Source organism: Parus major, chromosome 1A, assembly GCF_001522545.3.
Source record: "Parus major isolate Abel chromosome 1A, Parus_major1.1, whole genome shotgun sequence".
Taxonomy (NCBI): Eukaryota; Metazoa; Chordata; class Aves; order Passeriformes; family Paridae; genus Parus; species Parus major.
Genome location: NC_031773.1, coordinates 62065564 through 62079145, shown reverse-complemented (window position 1 = coordinate 62079145; position 13582 = coordinate 62065564). Strand labels below are relative to the sequence as shown.

The window sequence follows — 13582 nt, the reverse complement described above, 5'->3', positions numbered from 1 at the left end:
CCTTTGGAATGAGGGCTGTACAGATCTAATGTATTACTGTGTTGGTGCATGGGATCCCATGACCATTTAACTGTGCATTTTCATGCCCTGTTAAGCAGCTACAAGAGCTCCTCATCTAAAATGGTCCCATTCTAATTTTAATTTATGCTAATACTGGTTTGTAATGTGTCTGGGCAACTGGCTGTTTAAGGAGCTGCTGTCAAGCTCCAAATATCTTTGCCTAAGGCTCTGGCTTGACCTCTCCCAGCAACACAAACATGGAGAGAGCCAGGCTGACTCCAGATTGCCAGTTCACTTCTGTCATCACAACATTCCCGGTTCCTTCCTTTCTTCCCTAGAGATGTCTTTTGTATATCAGCTCAGGAAAATCACTCTCATGGATTTTTTCCTGTTTTCCTGGTTGTCTTGTTTCCTCTGTGTGCTTGCAGCTTGCCTGGAAGGCTTGTGAACTGCCTGACTTTGGTCAGTGTCTGTGTCAGGACTTCAGGCAGTTTTGGTTTTGCAGAAAATCATCTTCTGTATCACGTTTGTTGCATCCTGGTTTGGGGAGCGGGGATAAGAGTGGTTCTACATGTACTTACAAGCTAATTTCTGTACTTTTTATTTTCTTCACTCCTAACTCTTTTTCTTTCTGTCACTTTGAGCCCTAACATCTCCTTGGGTTCTCCAGGAGTGGCTGCTACAAAGATGTGTGTTCTCCCCTGTTAAAACTGGTCTTGTTTTGTGTTGCTAGGCTACTCCCTTCCAGCTGCCTCTGAAGAAATGTTCTGTGGTGGGAAACGGTGGGATCCTGAAAAAGAGTGGCTGTGGCAAACAAATAGATGAAGCAGATTTTGTCATGCGGTAAGACAAAAAACTTAATGACACATTGTCCCTCCTTCCACCTGCTAAGCCTCAGACTTTCCAAAGCTGTTCAGTTAGGATTAATCAATGATAATTTGCCTTGTTGCCCTGCCTTTGCAGGATGCTTTACACAAGCAATTTGGGTCAAAGTAGGAGGAGAGGCAAAAAAGGAGCTCTGGCTTGGTTCTGCAAAGGGATATGGGTTGTGGGGACAATCTACTGGTCAGTAAAGTTGTGAGGACTTGTGCAGTGTCTCAGGGAGGTACTGAGGAGCTGCTTTTCTCATCACTTATGCACTGATAGCCAGGGTGCTTCAGCCTGCTCTATGCTTTCTCCTCTGAAACTAAATACCATCTATGCAACCTGTGGAACTCGGAATGAGTAGGGCTGATTTATGGGGCAAGACTTGAGTTGGTACAAGCTAAAATCTTCCTTTGTTTTTCTTCCCTAAAAAGTTAACTGTGGCTGACTCTGTGAGGAAAAGCCAAACCTCTTCCCTTGATGTGAGGTTTTTGTGATTCTTCACATTTCCTTTCCCTCCAGCCTTCCTTAATTTATAAGAACCTGTCAGGAGGGATGTTGAACCAGCTACTGCTTTTGTGATTAAATCTGGCACTTTCTAGGTCTGCAATCTTTAAGGAAGAAAGACAGAAATTAGTTCCTCCCTGATAAACATGAACAAGAGAAACATTGTGCAGGAGAAACTGGAGGAATGCTCCAAAAAAGATGAGAATTGGCGTTTCTTTTGGTTTCTGATGGATACATAATGAACTCCCACTACAAATCTAACAATTAGATACTGATGGCTTACTATAAAACCATACAAATTTGCTCTAAATCATTACTGTAATTTCTGGTTTGCACCTCAAAGACCAAAAATGCCTTCATTTATTAAATGCCTGTTAACACAAAGAAATAGAACAAATTAAAGGCAAAGGGAAGTACATACTTAGAGCATTTACAGAAGAGAAGATGTAAAGCACAGGGGGAGAGAGCAGCGCTCTGATTGCCATTACTGCAAAACTCCTTAGGTGTTCCAAAACTGCAGTGTATGTGCAGTGGTTATATTTTCTATAAATTAAGATGCTGTAGGAGCAATCAGTTACAAAAACAACAGAATTTAAAAAAAAACAAAACAAAAAACAGCAGTTATTTTAGCTTGATCATAAAAACTCATTTCTCTACAGGGAGGCTAAAGCAACCATTATATGTACAGAGCTCGTTTTGATTTAGAAGTAAGTGATAGGGAGAATCCTGCAAAAATCCCTGTCATTGTCTGCAGGCTCTGTTGTATTAGTGATATGAAATCATATTTATGGAAAATTTAGTTGATCTTTTCTAAATCTCATTTCTATAATCTGAGAGCTGAGAGAGAAAGAGCACAATGGTGACTTCCATAACACTTTTCATTTTTTTGAAAATAAATTTGTGTAGTATCTTCAAAGTATTTCTGCAGTGTGAAATGTCCTGCCAGGTTTTACCCTTGTTTATTAATTCCCTTCACATGAGTTTTGATTTCCCTTATGTATATTTCCATAAGCTTTGTCATGTGAGAGAAGATGGTTGCAGTCATATGTTGTAATTGCTAAGGTTATTTAATGAGTTTAAACTCATTTGGCTGCTGAGCATCTTCTGCAAACACAGTTGTTCCAACACAGAGATGATAAGAGCAGCAGTTTTCAGCCCTGAGGCACAGCAAGCTGTATATGCAATGAGAAAGGTGCATATGGTCTGCATGTTTAGGTATTGTGGTTATAATGGGCTCTTCTGATTTTCAAGTTTGTAATCCTTATTTCTAAGAAAAAAAATAATATTTCCCCCTTCCCTATGTGCTAATGTTTATTTTAAGAGAGGAGTGTTGGGTACTAGTCCTAAGTCATGTTTTAAACTCATATTTTTCATGTACTTACTTCTCAGTATGAGATTACCAGTAAGAGAATTAAAAATGAAGTTTTTTTAGTATGAGTTTTGTGCTTCAGTGTGTTCCTCACCTGCAGAACACTCAGCACTCTACTGACCTATCCAAGAAAATAATTGGGAAAGCTAAGCAACAGATTTCCTGCAGTTTCCTGTAGATACTCAGGCCATTTCTTAGTGTTTCCTGCACAGTAAGGTGATGACAGGAATTAGATGTGTTTAAATAATGCATCTGTAACTGGCTTATGAAAGAATTGCCATTATTTAGATGCTAAGATGATAAAAACTAGGATGAGGTCTTAGTCCTTCATAATGCTTTTAAATTAACATTAACCAAAAATGTTTTTTTTTAAAGTGTGCCTTTTATATTAAACTGTGATCTGCCAGAGGTATTTATGCCACGTCTCTACCCTAAGGCAAATCAGCTGTAAATCATACTTCACAAGTATTTGTTTGACTTTTATTTTATTTTACTTTATTTTAAGGAACTCTTTCTTGTTAAGATGTTATAATTTGTTATGTCCAAGAATTAAAATTTCCCTATGCTTCTAGCCTAGCTCTTCCTTGCCCTTGCCTTGCCCTTCCTTTTCCCCCTTCCCCCAATGATTGCAGTTTTTGAAACCTCTTATTTTGATTATTTTTTTTTGTTTTCTTTTGAAATTGTCTACCTTCTTTTAATTTGTGGTAGAGTGAACTCTACTGCAGAATTGTGAGAAGCTGTTTCTTGACTGAAATCTCAATACATTGTACACATCTTAACAAATATAGTCATGAAAAGGACAAAAAGTTCCTGGAAATTTTGTATTTCTTGATGAGTATGATTTAATTCATCTATGTTTCATGTAGGTAGGACATTGCTGTCCTTTTCCTTGGCATTTCTTGATGACAAGAATTTAAGGTTTTGAGAGCTTGTATTTATATGTAGATAGAGGCTGATATAGCACAACTGTGGTTTTGGTTGGGGTTTTTTTGTTGTTTTGCTGTTGTTTGGTTGGTTGGGGTATTTTTGTGAGTTAACAAAAACTGCGGAGAGCCCCAACCCCCAACAACATAAACATCTAAAAGCCTTTCTCTGAAAAAAAAAAAATCCAATTTCTGCTTGTCTCTGAGAATCAGGGTTTCATTTTTGCCTTTTAAGCATTCCAAATACTGTTCATGTCTTTGTTTTAAAGGAGAAATTTGAAATGAAAAATGTTTGGAAACCAGTTTTTAGTGTAAATTTTATGTGTTGAGTGGATTTCTCCTGACTACTTTTTGGGGCAGTGCTTAGGCTTGGATACTGTTTGAATGTATCTTCATCTTTATCTGCTGCAGCTTCCTCCTCCTTGGTCTTTACAAGGGAACTTTCAGGACTATTCACTGTGTGGATGTTTCCCTTGACTTCTGTTTTTTTTTGAGTCTTGACTCTCTGCTTCCCAAAGTAAATTTGCTCAATTGCTTTGGCTTTATTCCATTATCACCCTGCCCACCAGAACAAGATTGTGAGCAGAAATAAGACACACATATTTAAAAAGCCATGCAATTTTTTTTCTCTGTGTTTTCTCAGTGAATTTTATAAAATAATGATACCCTACAGTGTGATATTAAAAATGCCAGTTATAATGCCTGTAGTAGTGCAGAGTGACGTTAACAGTCTGGAGCCTGATATGGTAAACAAGACAAAACAGAGTGAAAACCAGAACTTTTAAGGAGTTTGGATTTTAAAAAAAAGTTCTTCTATAGATAGTAACAGCCTTTTCCACAGCCTTTCAGCTTGTCAGAAATGTCAAGTGTATGTCCTTGGTTTTGCTTAGCAGCCTCCCAGATCTCATCTCTGCAAAAGGTTTTATTTCTCTATTTCTCCACAATCTGGTACAAAAATGCTTATAGATGTGGGACAGTAGGGAACAATTGTAGCCTGGTCCAGTAATACAGCATTTTTACATTTTCTGAAGCTTATCAGTCCTGAATGTCATTTAAAATCTTGACTGTCTGTGTGTGCAGGTGCAACCTTCCTCCTCTGTCCAGTGAATACAGCAAGGATGTTGGATCCAAAACCCAACTGGTGACTGCAAATCCCAGTATAATTCAGAAAAGGTAGAGAACAGATTTTTCCTTTACTGGTTGGGGGTAAACAAAAAGAAAAATGCTTCATTTGTGTTATAGAAATTAGTGCATCAGAGTTGCATTCTTAATCTGATTCTGGAAGGGGATCTGGAAAATGTGAAGTAAGCAATGGTTTGGTGTTAGGTGAAATAATTAAAGGCTAAACCTGTGATCCTTGCACCATAAGCAGGGAAGCTAAGGGAGGTACATATTGATGGGTACCCCAAACTACTGTGCTGGTCAGGCCAGCTGGCTGCTGTCTCCCACAGTTAAGGAAGATGCTGATTTGGGTTTCTCTTTGTTTCAGCAGAGATAACCTCTGAGTCCTCATTGCCTTTGCATTATTTGTTTGATACTTACAGAGTGTAAAAGGGGCTAGGATGGAACTGCTTGGCAGGGTGTGATCATACAAGCTTTGTTTTCTTAGGAAACTGGGACAAAGTTGTGTTATTTATTACAGTTGGTTGAAATTTTTGAAATGACAGTCACTGATGAGAGTGGGGAAGAGGGAGCAGGGGGAAAAAAAGGTCAGTGCTTTCTGATTTTGTCTTCCTGAATTTTAATTGCCATGTTCATTGTTTATCATCTGGAATGAGGTAGGTTGTTCTCAGGCATAACAAGATCTGAGAGTACCCTGCCATGCTCACTGATAAACACAAGAAAAAAAATATGAACCAAGGGGATGAGCAAGAAATTATTAGGCATAAAGAAATGTATAATGTGAGTACTGGGAGGTGAAGGATTGTGAAAGGAAGCAAAGCAGGGAAATTAAATACATAGTAGAATGCCAGTTTTTTTAAAAACAAAGTCACTGGCTTGGAAATGGATGCTTGATGGTATTTAAATGAAATATTTTTTCTCTCTTTCAGGAATTGAAAGGTTCTCTAGTTTTGTGTGCAGACGAGATGACAGTCTTTGCAAAGCAGAACAGAGAGGGCGAGCAAGAGGGAAATGGAGCGATAATGAGCTTCAAGAGCCAATTGCAATCAGAGTGCTTGAGTAGGAGAAGACACAGAAATGCTTGTGGGATGAGATCAAAACAAACCAATCAGAATAGGCAGGGGATGGCACCAGGTGCCAGACAAAATCAGGGAGTTACGCAGGGCAGTGTATCTAAAGACAGGGAATCTGAAAATCCTTTGGTATGTAGATGGCTAATTGATTTATGAAGTGGAATGAAATGGCTGGAACATCTCATCAAGGAAAGATATGTTCCATGGCATTTGGGATGAAATGAAGAGGAGCAGTGTGAAACACAACCTTACAGAGGGTTTTATAGTTTTCAAGATGGAGGATTTATTTAAGTCAGGCGTATTTGTTTTGCAGTCTCCCCTCCACCAAGGTCTGGAGTAGAAAGCTGACTGTAGTTACTAGTTTTGAACAGAATAGGGAAAGAATTTTAGTGATGCTTTGAGGAGACTGTGGAGCCACACTGGAAAAACTGTGGAGTTTTTAAGCAAGAGGGGAAGGATGGAATGAGGAGGTGGTTGAAGAAGCAGATGGAGAGAGCAAGGTGCTACTTTGTGACGGGTGGATATCACAAGGAGGAGTGGAAGGGGGTGGGAAATGGGAAAAGAAAGAGGAAGGAAAGAAGATTGTGGTTAATGTCAGTTTTCAGAGGGAGTGGACAGTAACTGTTGCAAGACCGTGGAAGAGAGAGTATTGTGAAATGTACATGCATTTGTATTGATTAGGAGGAGATACACAACCAGGAACTGAGAATGACACACAGAACAAATTCATAGCACTGAAAATTGGAAACCTCCTTTGGGGCTTTGCTTCCTCTGGTGAGGAAGAAATGTTTTAATTTTTAAATTTTTTAAATAATTGACTGATGTTTCCAGTGTGCTGTCCAAAGTAATTATTTTATCTCCTGTGTGTTAAGTTAGAGTGGGTAAAAATATTATCTCTTGAAAGTTAAAATAGAAAAAATGACTACAACTCTGTCATCATTGCTATGGAAAGAAACTTTTTCAGGAATTAAGGTTGCATATACATCCACACTTTCATGAAATTCAAAGACATTCAGATTTGTGACTGATGGATCTTTTTCTAAGCTGTGAGTTAGCTAGCATCACATAATGGGATTATTCATTGTCATTCTTCCCCTGTCCTCTTGTCCTTACTTGAAGAATGTTGATATTGATGATGCTTGACATCTCAATTATCTCTCAAATGTCTTACGGCAGGTTTAGTGAATTGGTCCTGCAACACCATTTATGGTTTCTAAAAGATTTATCTGTACCAGATAATTTATGGTGACGCATGTTGAGTAGGGCAAAGTTTTCACCAGGGATGTGAAAGCAATTTTCTGTGTGGTTCTAAAAACAGAATTAGTGCCTTTAGAAAATGAAATTGTTGGCAGTAGTTATGGCAGAAATACCATCATTTTCCTCTCAATTTAGTGCCTTAGGATGGAAGAGTCACAGTTTTAATCTAGGAGTACCTTGATTTTAAAAATAATTTCTAAACATCGTGTTTTGCAAAACTTAGAGATCAAGTTCCTACTCTGTTTTCAGCAAGAAATGTGACTGCGCAGGTAGTACAGTTTTCACTTGTGAAATATTTTACTCTGTTCTCATTTGGGTTTGAATGTCCTACACTTTGAATGTCCTACTCGTTTGGGTTTTGGGAGTGTCCTACCCTAACTTCAATTAGTATAATGCAGGAGAACTGACAATAGATGTACTGTGGTAGAAATTTTCCAGTCTAAGAGGATGTGTGTTGACTGTCCCAGTTTCTTTTTTTGTCTAAAATTTTTCACAGGCATCTCTCTTCAGTTAATATTGGAACTCACAGTCCTTACACGCTCCTGTGTGAAGCTCCTTTTTCCACTTTGCATTCAAAATTTAACTTTCCTGTCAAAGCCTGTGTTAAAGTTGCAGTTGGGATTGAAATGTTGCATAAAGCTGCTCCTGGGGCCAAGGTGACTTCTCCCACCCTCTATCCCCAAGTGTTGTTGAGGGACTGAAATCCCATATCTTTGATGTTTCCAGTTCATTCTGCTCAGCTTGGCTTCATCTGCAGGGAACCACTTTGTAGGCAGAAGATTATTTTATATTTGTCCTGGTTTTTATTTTCTTTCCAAGAGTAGCTGCTGTAAGTCCCTCCTAGGAAAGAAGAAGTGCAGTAGCAAGACCTGTGATGTGACCTACAGCCATTCTTAAGGCTCTGAAAAAATTCAGCCAAGGTTATATCACTTACAGAGGTTGTTTCCATATTCTGAACCCTTGTCTATAGCTGTGGAGAGGGGTGAGTCAGTGAACAAAAAAATGTTTAAGAGGCAGTGATGATTTTTGACCAATGGAATTAGATTTTTAACTAAGAAATACAAAGAGTTTGTGGATATGGATTATTATCTGTTTCTAAACAGATCCCTGGATCTGGGCTGTTTAGGAGAAGCAAATTTTATGTATTTCTTATAATCAACAACTCTTGCAAATGTCATACAGTAATTTGTCTAAACTTCTAATTAAATCTGCAAACAGATGCTGTTTGCAGCAGTATCCCTTTCTAGTGCCATGTCTAACCTGTGCACACTTACATCATCAATAACATGGATATAATACTTCCAGCACTCAGGGTCTTCTCAACCAGCTGATGTTTTTTGGTATTTTATCCATGAGCTGTGTGTTTATGGCATTTTATCCATGATCTGTGTGTTTATGGCCTGTGTGGAAGTATGAACTTCCATCACTGAATGGGAACATTTTCCTTTCAGTAAATGAATTCACCTTTTTGATCTCTGTGATATTTGACAAGTTTTTGCTGCATCCAGTGTCTTGCACTAAATAATGATGAAGGAATGAGACTAAAGACTAACAGATGCAATGATTCTGCCTCTCAGTTTGGAAATGCCAGTTAAATATCATTGCTGTTTATTAAGTTCCCATGGATTTTGAGTGGGCTTAAATTTGCTTTCCAGTGTCCCCTACATTTTAGAAGCAACTGATAATCTTTCCTGGATTCAGTCCTGAAGACATCTGTGAATCCAACTGACTTAGACTATTAGGAATAAAAAGATGGAATCAAAGAAATAATTTAATTTGATAAAAGCTTCCTTCATCTTTGATTTAACAAATGTGCAGTATTGTGCCTGTTGCTTACACTCATGAAAAAGTTTCATGGGAATTCTTCTTCACTGTGTCTCCATGTAAAAACTACATATTCTGTTCTTAAGTAGTTACATTATTATTATTAGGTAATTGCAAAAGATCAGGAGAAAAAGGTAGAAACCACCCATAAAATATGTTCTTGAAGGAAAACCCTTTGTGCTTATCTTGTCCTTTCTGTACAAGTCAAGTGATGGGAAGATCTTTCCCTGTAAAGTCAATTAGTCACCAGATTTTAAATACTTCATATAGATGTTATTTTTTCATTCTTGGTGTCTAAATATATCTCAGATTACTTAACTGATAAGAAGTCCAAAGTGATAAGAATAATTCTTTCAGTGCACATTTTATGCTCTTCTTCAAGAGTGTCTGAACATCTGGGTCAACAGCAAGGGGATAATATTTCTAGGAAGTACTTCTTAAGAGGCAAGACTCTGATAAACTCTTCTGTATATGGAGATTGCTTGAAGCCCCATTTGTTGGTAATCAATTTTTTCCCTCCTCTAATACAAAGTTTCTTTAAAAACCTTTGCATTCATAAATGATGCCTTTCTTTCTCTTCTTGTGGAACATCTGTCTTTGTCCTTGTTTGAACAGAAAAGGAAGCAAAACTGTTTGAATGGAGGGGACTGGCCCAATGCTACCACCAGGACAAGGGCAGAGCCAGCAAAGAAAAATTCCCAAATTTCTGATTTGCCTTTGTGTTTTCTTAGCTGATGAACAGGAGTTGGAAAAAATTCCTGCTGTGATTGGAACAGTTTGTTGCTATTTTAGCCATGCTTTGACCCCATTTAAATAAGTGATTTTTACTCTCCTATCCACCTCCTCTTAACCACAAGATGCAGCAATGAGCAGGAAGAAGTGATTTCAAGAATCAGGACTTAAAAATCAAAATTGTAGAGAGATACATTTTATTCCATCAGCTGACTGCATCAGGGATGATGGGGGGGATATCTCCTCCATGCCATACATACCTGGTCGAGACAGGTTCCAGGTATAAATACACACTGATCCCACAAGCCCACACCTCCCTGCCTGCCCATCTCCACCTTCTCTCACTTCCTATTATAATCAGCTGCCTCACCTCCTGGTGGTCACATTCGGTGGTCTTTTGGGATGAAGGTTGAATGTCTTCCTCAGTGTTTGCTGATTGACCCCCGTCTCTGGGCAGGCCCAGTGGAGGTTTGGTTCTCCCTTAGGTCAGCTTGCCCTGTTTAAAACCACCCATCTGGTCCTGGCTGGTTTCTGGAGCCACAGGTTTCTGCTTCTTCAGGTTTTTTCAATACCTAGGTCCTGTTGTGCTGAGTTTTCACAATATATCTTATCTTAATGTTTTTTTTCTGGCAATTAAGTTTCTATATGGTCTGTTACAAACTGTTTCTGCTATGTGTTCTATTTCCCCTCCACCTGTTTAAGCGTATTACAGGTTTCTAAAATTCTGAATTGTCATAGCCATATATGTCCCCCATCTCAGAAGGAGATCCAGGAACCCTCAGCCTTAAAGAAAGGACTGTTGGGTTTAGAGGTGTCTCAAAATGCACCATTGGCTCCAAAGAGAAAGGTCAGGTGCTGTTGCTGAGATGAAAAACAATGAAATTCTGGGTTAGGGAAATGGTTAGGGAAATATTTAATCCGGTAGGAGAAAAGAAGGGAGAAGGAAAGACTGAGGAGAACAGTAGAAGTTTTCTGAGGGTACACTTAGGGATGATACCTCATCAGCGAAAGAAATTGTGAGATGTTAAGAAGAACTTCCCAGAAAACTTACAGAAATCTTAATCTTACAGTAATTTAAAGGGCAAATTGATGTGGGGATGAAATGGGAAATTATAAATGAGATCTCATGAAATTATGGTTTGATGTTTTTTCTTAAAAATATATGTTTTATTAGTAGCTGTTATAAAATAGAGATAGAAGATACCAGGATTAAAATAACCTCTTTGGATTTGTGATTGAAATATCCTCAAATTTCAGTTCTACTGCATGTTTATTGTAGAATTGGAGAGGAATAGAGGATGCATTACTTTACACACACATTTGTAAGTTTCTTGTCTGGGATTTTGATAATAATCATAATTTTCTTCATTATGAATGACATTTTAATTGCAAAATCTTTGCTTTACCAAAATCACCAGTGCTTCCTCATCTGTGGGGATATTCATTAACACATTGTCTCACACATTTTCATTTTCTTGGCAAGCTATGGCAGGAAGACTGTTCCTTTTCATTCCTCCTCCCTTTCCCACCTCCTGGTGTCTTCTTCAGACCACTGTATCCAAGAGTCTGCCAGTACTACCAAACAGAGAGACAGCCAGCTGTCTGATTTTCCATTATTAGGTCTGTGAAATGGGAAAGCTATATATGTCCTTGAGCAAATAATGCTTTTAATTAAAGTGAGGTTTTATTCATCCTTATATTCCTGCAGTAGGAGTTGATATGAGAGCTTCTAAATCCTACTACCAATATGTGGAATAGTTAATCCAAGTGCTTTATATTTAAGTATGTGACTAGTATCTTCAAAGTCATTGGAAAACCTCACTGTCTTGTATGGACAACCCAGGTTTTTTCAGGAGTATCTCCAAAGATTTTTAAGTGCCTAATCCATGTTCAGGTATCCAGTCTTTCTTTACAGTCTTTAATGTTAAGCAGTATTGCATCTCTTGAATATTTTCAGATGCTGATTGGAAAGCAAATGTGTGTGTGTGTGTGTGTATATATATATATATATATATATATATATATATGCATTTATTTATTTACTTAATTATTTTAAATGAAGATAGAAGGCATCCTGCAATCTGAATGCAGATAATGAGAACACAGTAAATGGCTACTTCTCTGTAGTCTGCCATTTTGTGAATTCCCGGTTTTTCTTTTGCTCCTGTGTCTAAATCACTTTCACAGTGTGCAGTATCTCTATCGGGATTTTAAGAGACAGGACCACTGGGAGATGTCTTTAAAGCATGATTCTTCTACAGTCTTATGAAGGTGTGAGAACGTCTTACCATGTTCACCAGATGTTCGTGGTCAGTGATCACAAGATTACAAGGTTTTAAAGGTTAATTAGCCTATAAACTTCTGCCACAAAAGAACATTTTTACTTTTACACCAGTAGTTAATTATTTTGTCTTACACTTTTTCGCCACAGTGCAGATTTTCTTAGCCAGTCATATAAAAACACACAAAACTATTTGCTACACTTTAAAACTTCTTACTGCCTTTATAACTACTTCTATACCTTAACTTTAAAACCTTAAAACTTTCTACCACATAGCTTAATGTGTTTTCTGTCTAAACTACAAACCCATGTTCTTGCCTGTGGTTTCTGAATCCTTTTGGATTTAACAGCGGAAGCCTTTTCCAAGGTCTCAGCTTGAACCCTGTATTCATTTTTGTGTTTGAGCCTGCATGCACAAGATTTTGAGAATTTTCTGTGTTTGGTATTCCCAGATCTTCCCCTTCTCTTTGAATATTCCCTTGATAGCTTTGTCTTCCACACTGGAGCAGGCAAGGTACTACTTAGAGTACAATTATGATAAAAACATGCCTATGTTCAGAAGATCTTTCCACCACGATGTAAAGCTCCATTTATTGAATATGTTATCTAACCATGTCTCATCATCAACCTTGATCTTAGACACACTTTCCTTTAACTTCTGTATACTCTTATGAATGGATTCTGAATGATCAGACAGATTCATACAGCACATCCCATTGAAATCTTCACACCTGTGTCCATGCACTAACATAAGAAAATTTATTGCTGCTCTGTTTCGTAGAGTTGTATGTCTTACACCTTGGACATCTGCTAACAAACCCTAAGGTCACTTAAATCAGAGATCATGTTTATAACTTTTTATTTTTTCCCCTCAGCAGTGCAGCCTTATCCATTAATAAACCAAAGACCAATGTTCATCTCCATGCTTTTCTTTGATTATTTAATTATTTAAGGCACTTTCTTTCTTGTTCCTAATTTCCAAGCAAATATTTTAGCACATTTTTATTGTTTTTTCCTAAATTTGTTCTGAGACAGGCCAAATGTAAGGCACCAAGTTATTTTGTTTGCACTCAACTCTGTAAATTTGAACCTCTTGATTCTCTCAAAAATTCCTTTCTACATTCCTCCATAAGAATTGGAAGGTGAGGGCTGTTTTCTTCTTTGTCACCTACTGCACCTAAATATTTGATGGCTTTGTACTTCTCTTGGGATTCTAGATCATAACATGATGCACACCACGCTTCTGCCTGTAGAGCTCTACAATACCAACAATTCCCTCACTTTTTACATTTACACAAAACCCAAGGTTCACAGTTCTTGCATGTGGGACAAAAGATGTTTGTCAACTGTAGTCTCTGTGCAGTTCATGTCATTGCTCACTTCTCTGCTCTCGGAGTTATCAGCCTGTATCTGTGCTTGATATGGCTTCACGATTTTCACTGCAATCCACTTTAGTCTTGAACCCATGGAAAGACAAGCATACCCTTTGTCCCATGTTATTAGTGAAATTGGACCTTCAATTTGCCCTGTTTCTGTGTTTCTAATCAGAACGAAAGGATTTTCTTTCAATTTTGCCTGTGTGCTATTGGAAAAATGCCTAATAATTGGTGGATTCGGTTCTGCAAAAGAG

The 13582-nt window shown here is 37.9% G+C and overlaps 1 protein-coding gene across 1 annotated transcript in view; it reads left to right on the top strand.

Moving 5' to 3' along the window:
* Positions 1–13582, top strand: part of ST8SIA1 (ST8 alpha-N-acetyl-neuraminide alpha-2,8-sialyltransferase 1) — a 136834-nt gene that overhangs the window by 61141 nt on the left and 62111 nt on the right. The window contains exons 3-4 of the mRNA XM_015627953.3: positions 734–843; positions 4744–4836. Coding sequence (XP_015483439.1) covers positions 734–843; positions 4744–4836 — 203 coding nt within the window. The remainder of the gene's footprint in view (positions 1–733; positions 844–4743; positions 4837–13582) is intronic.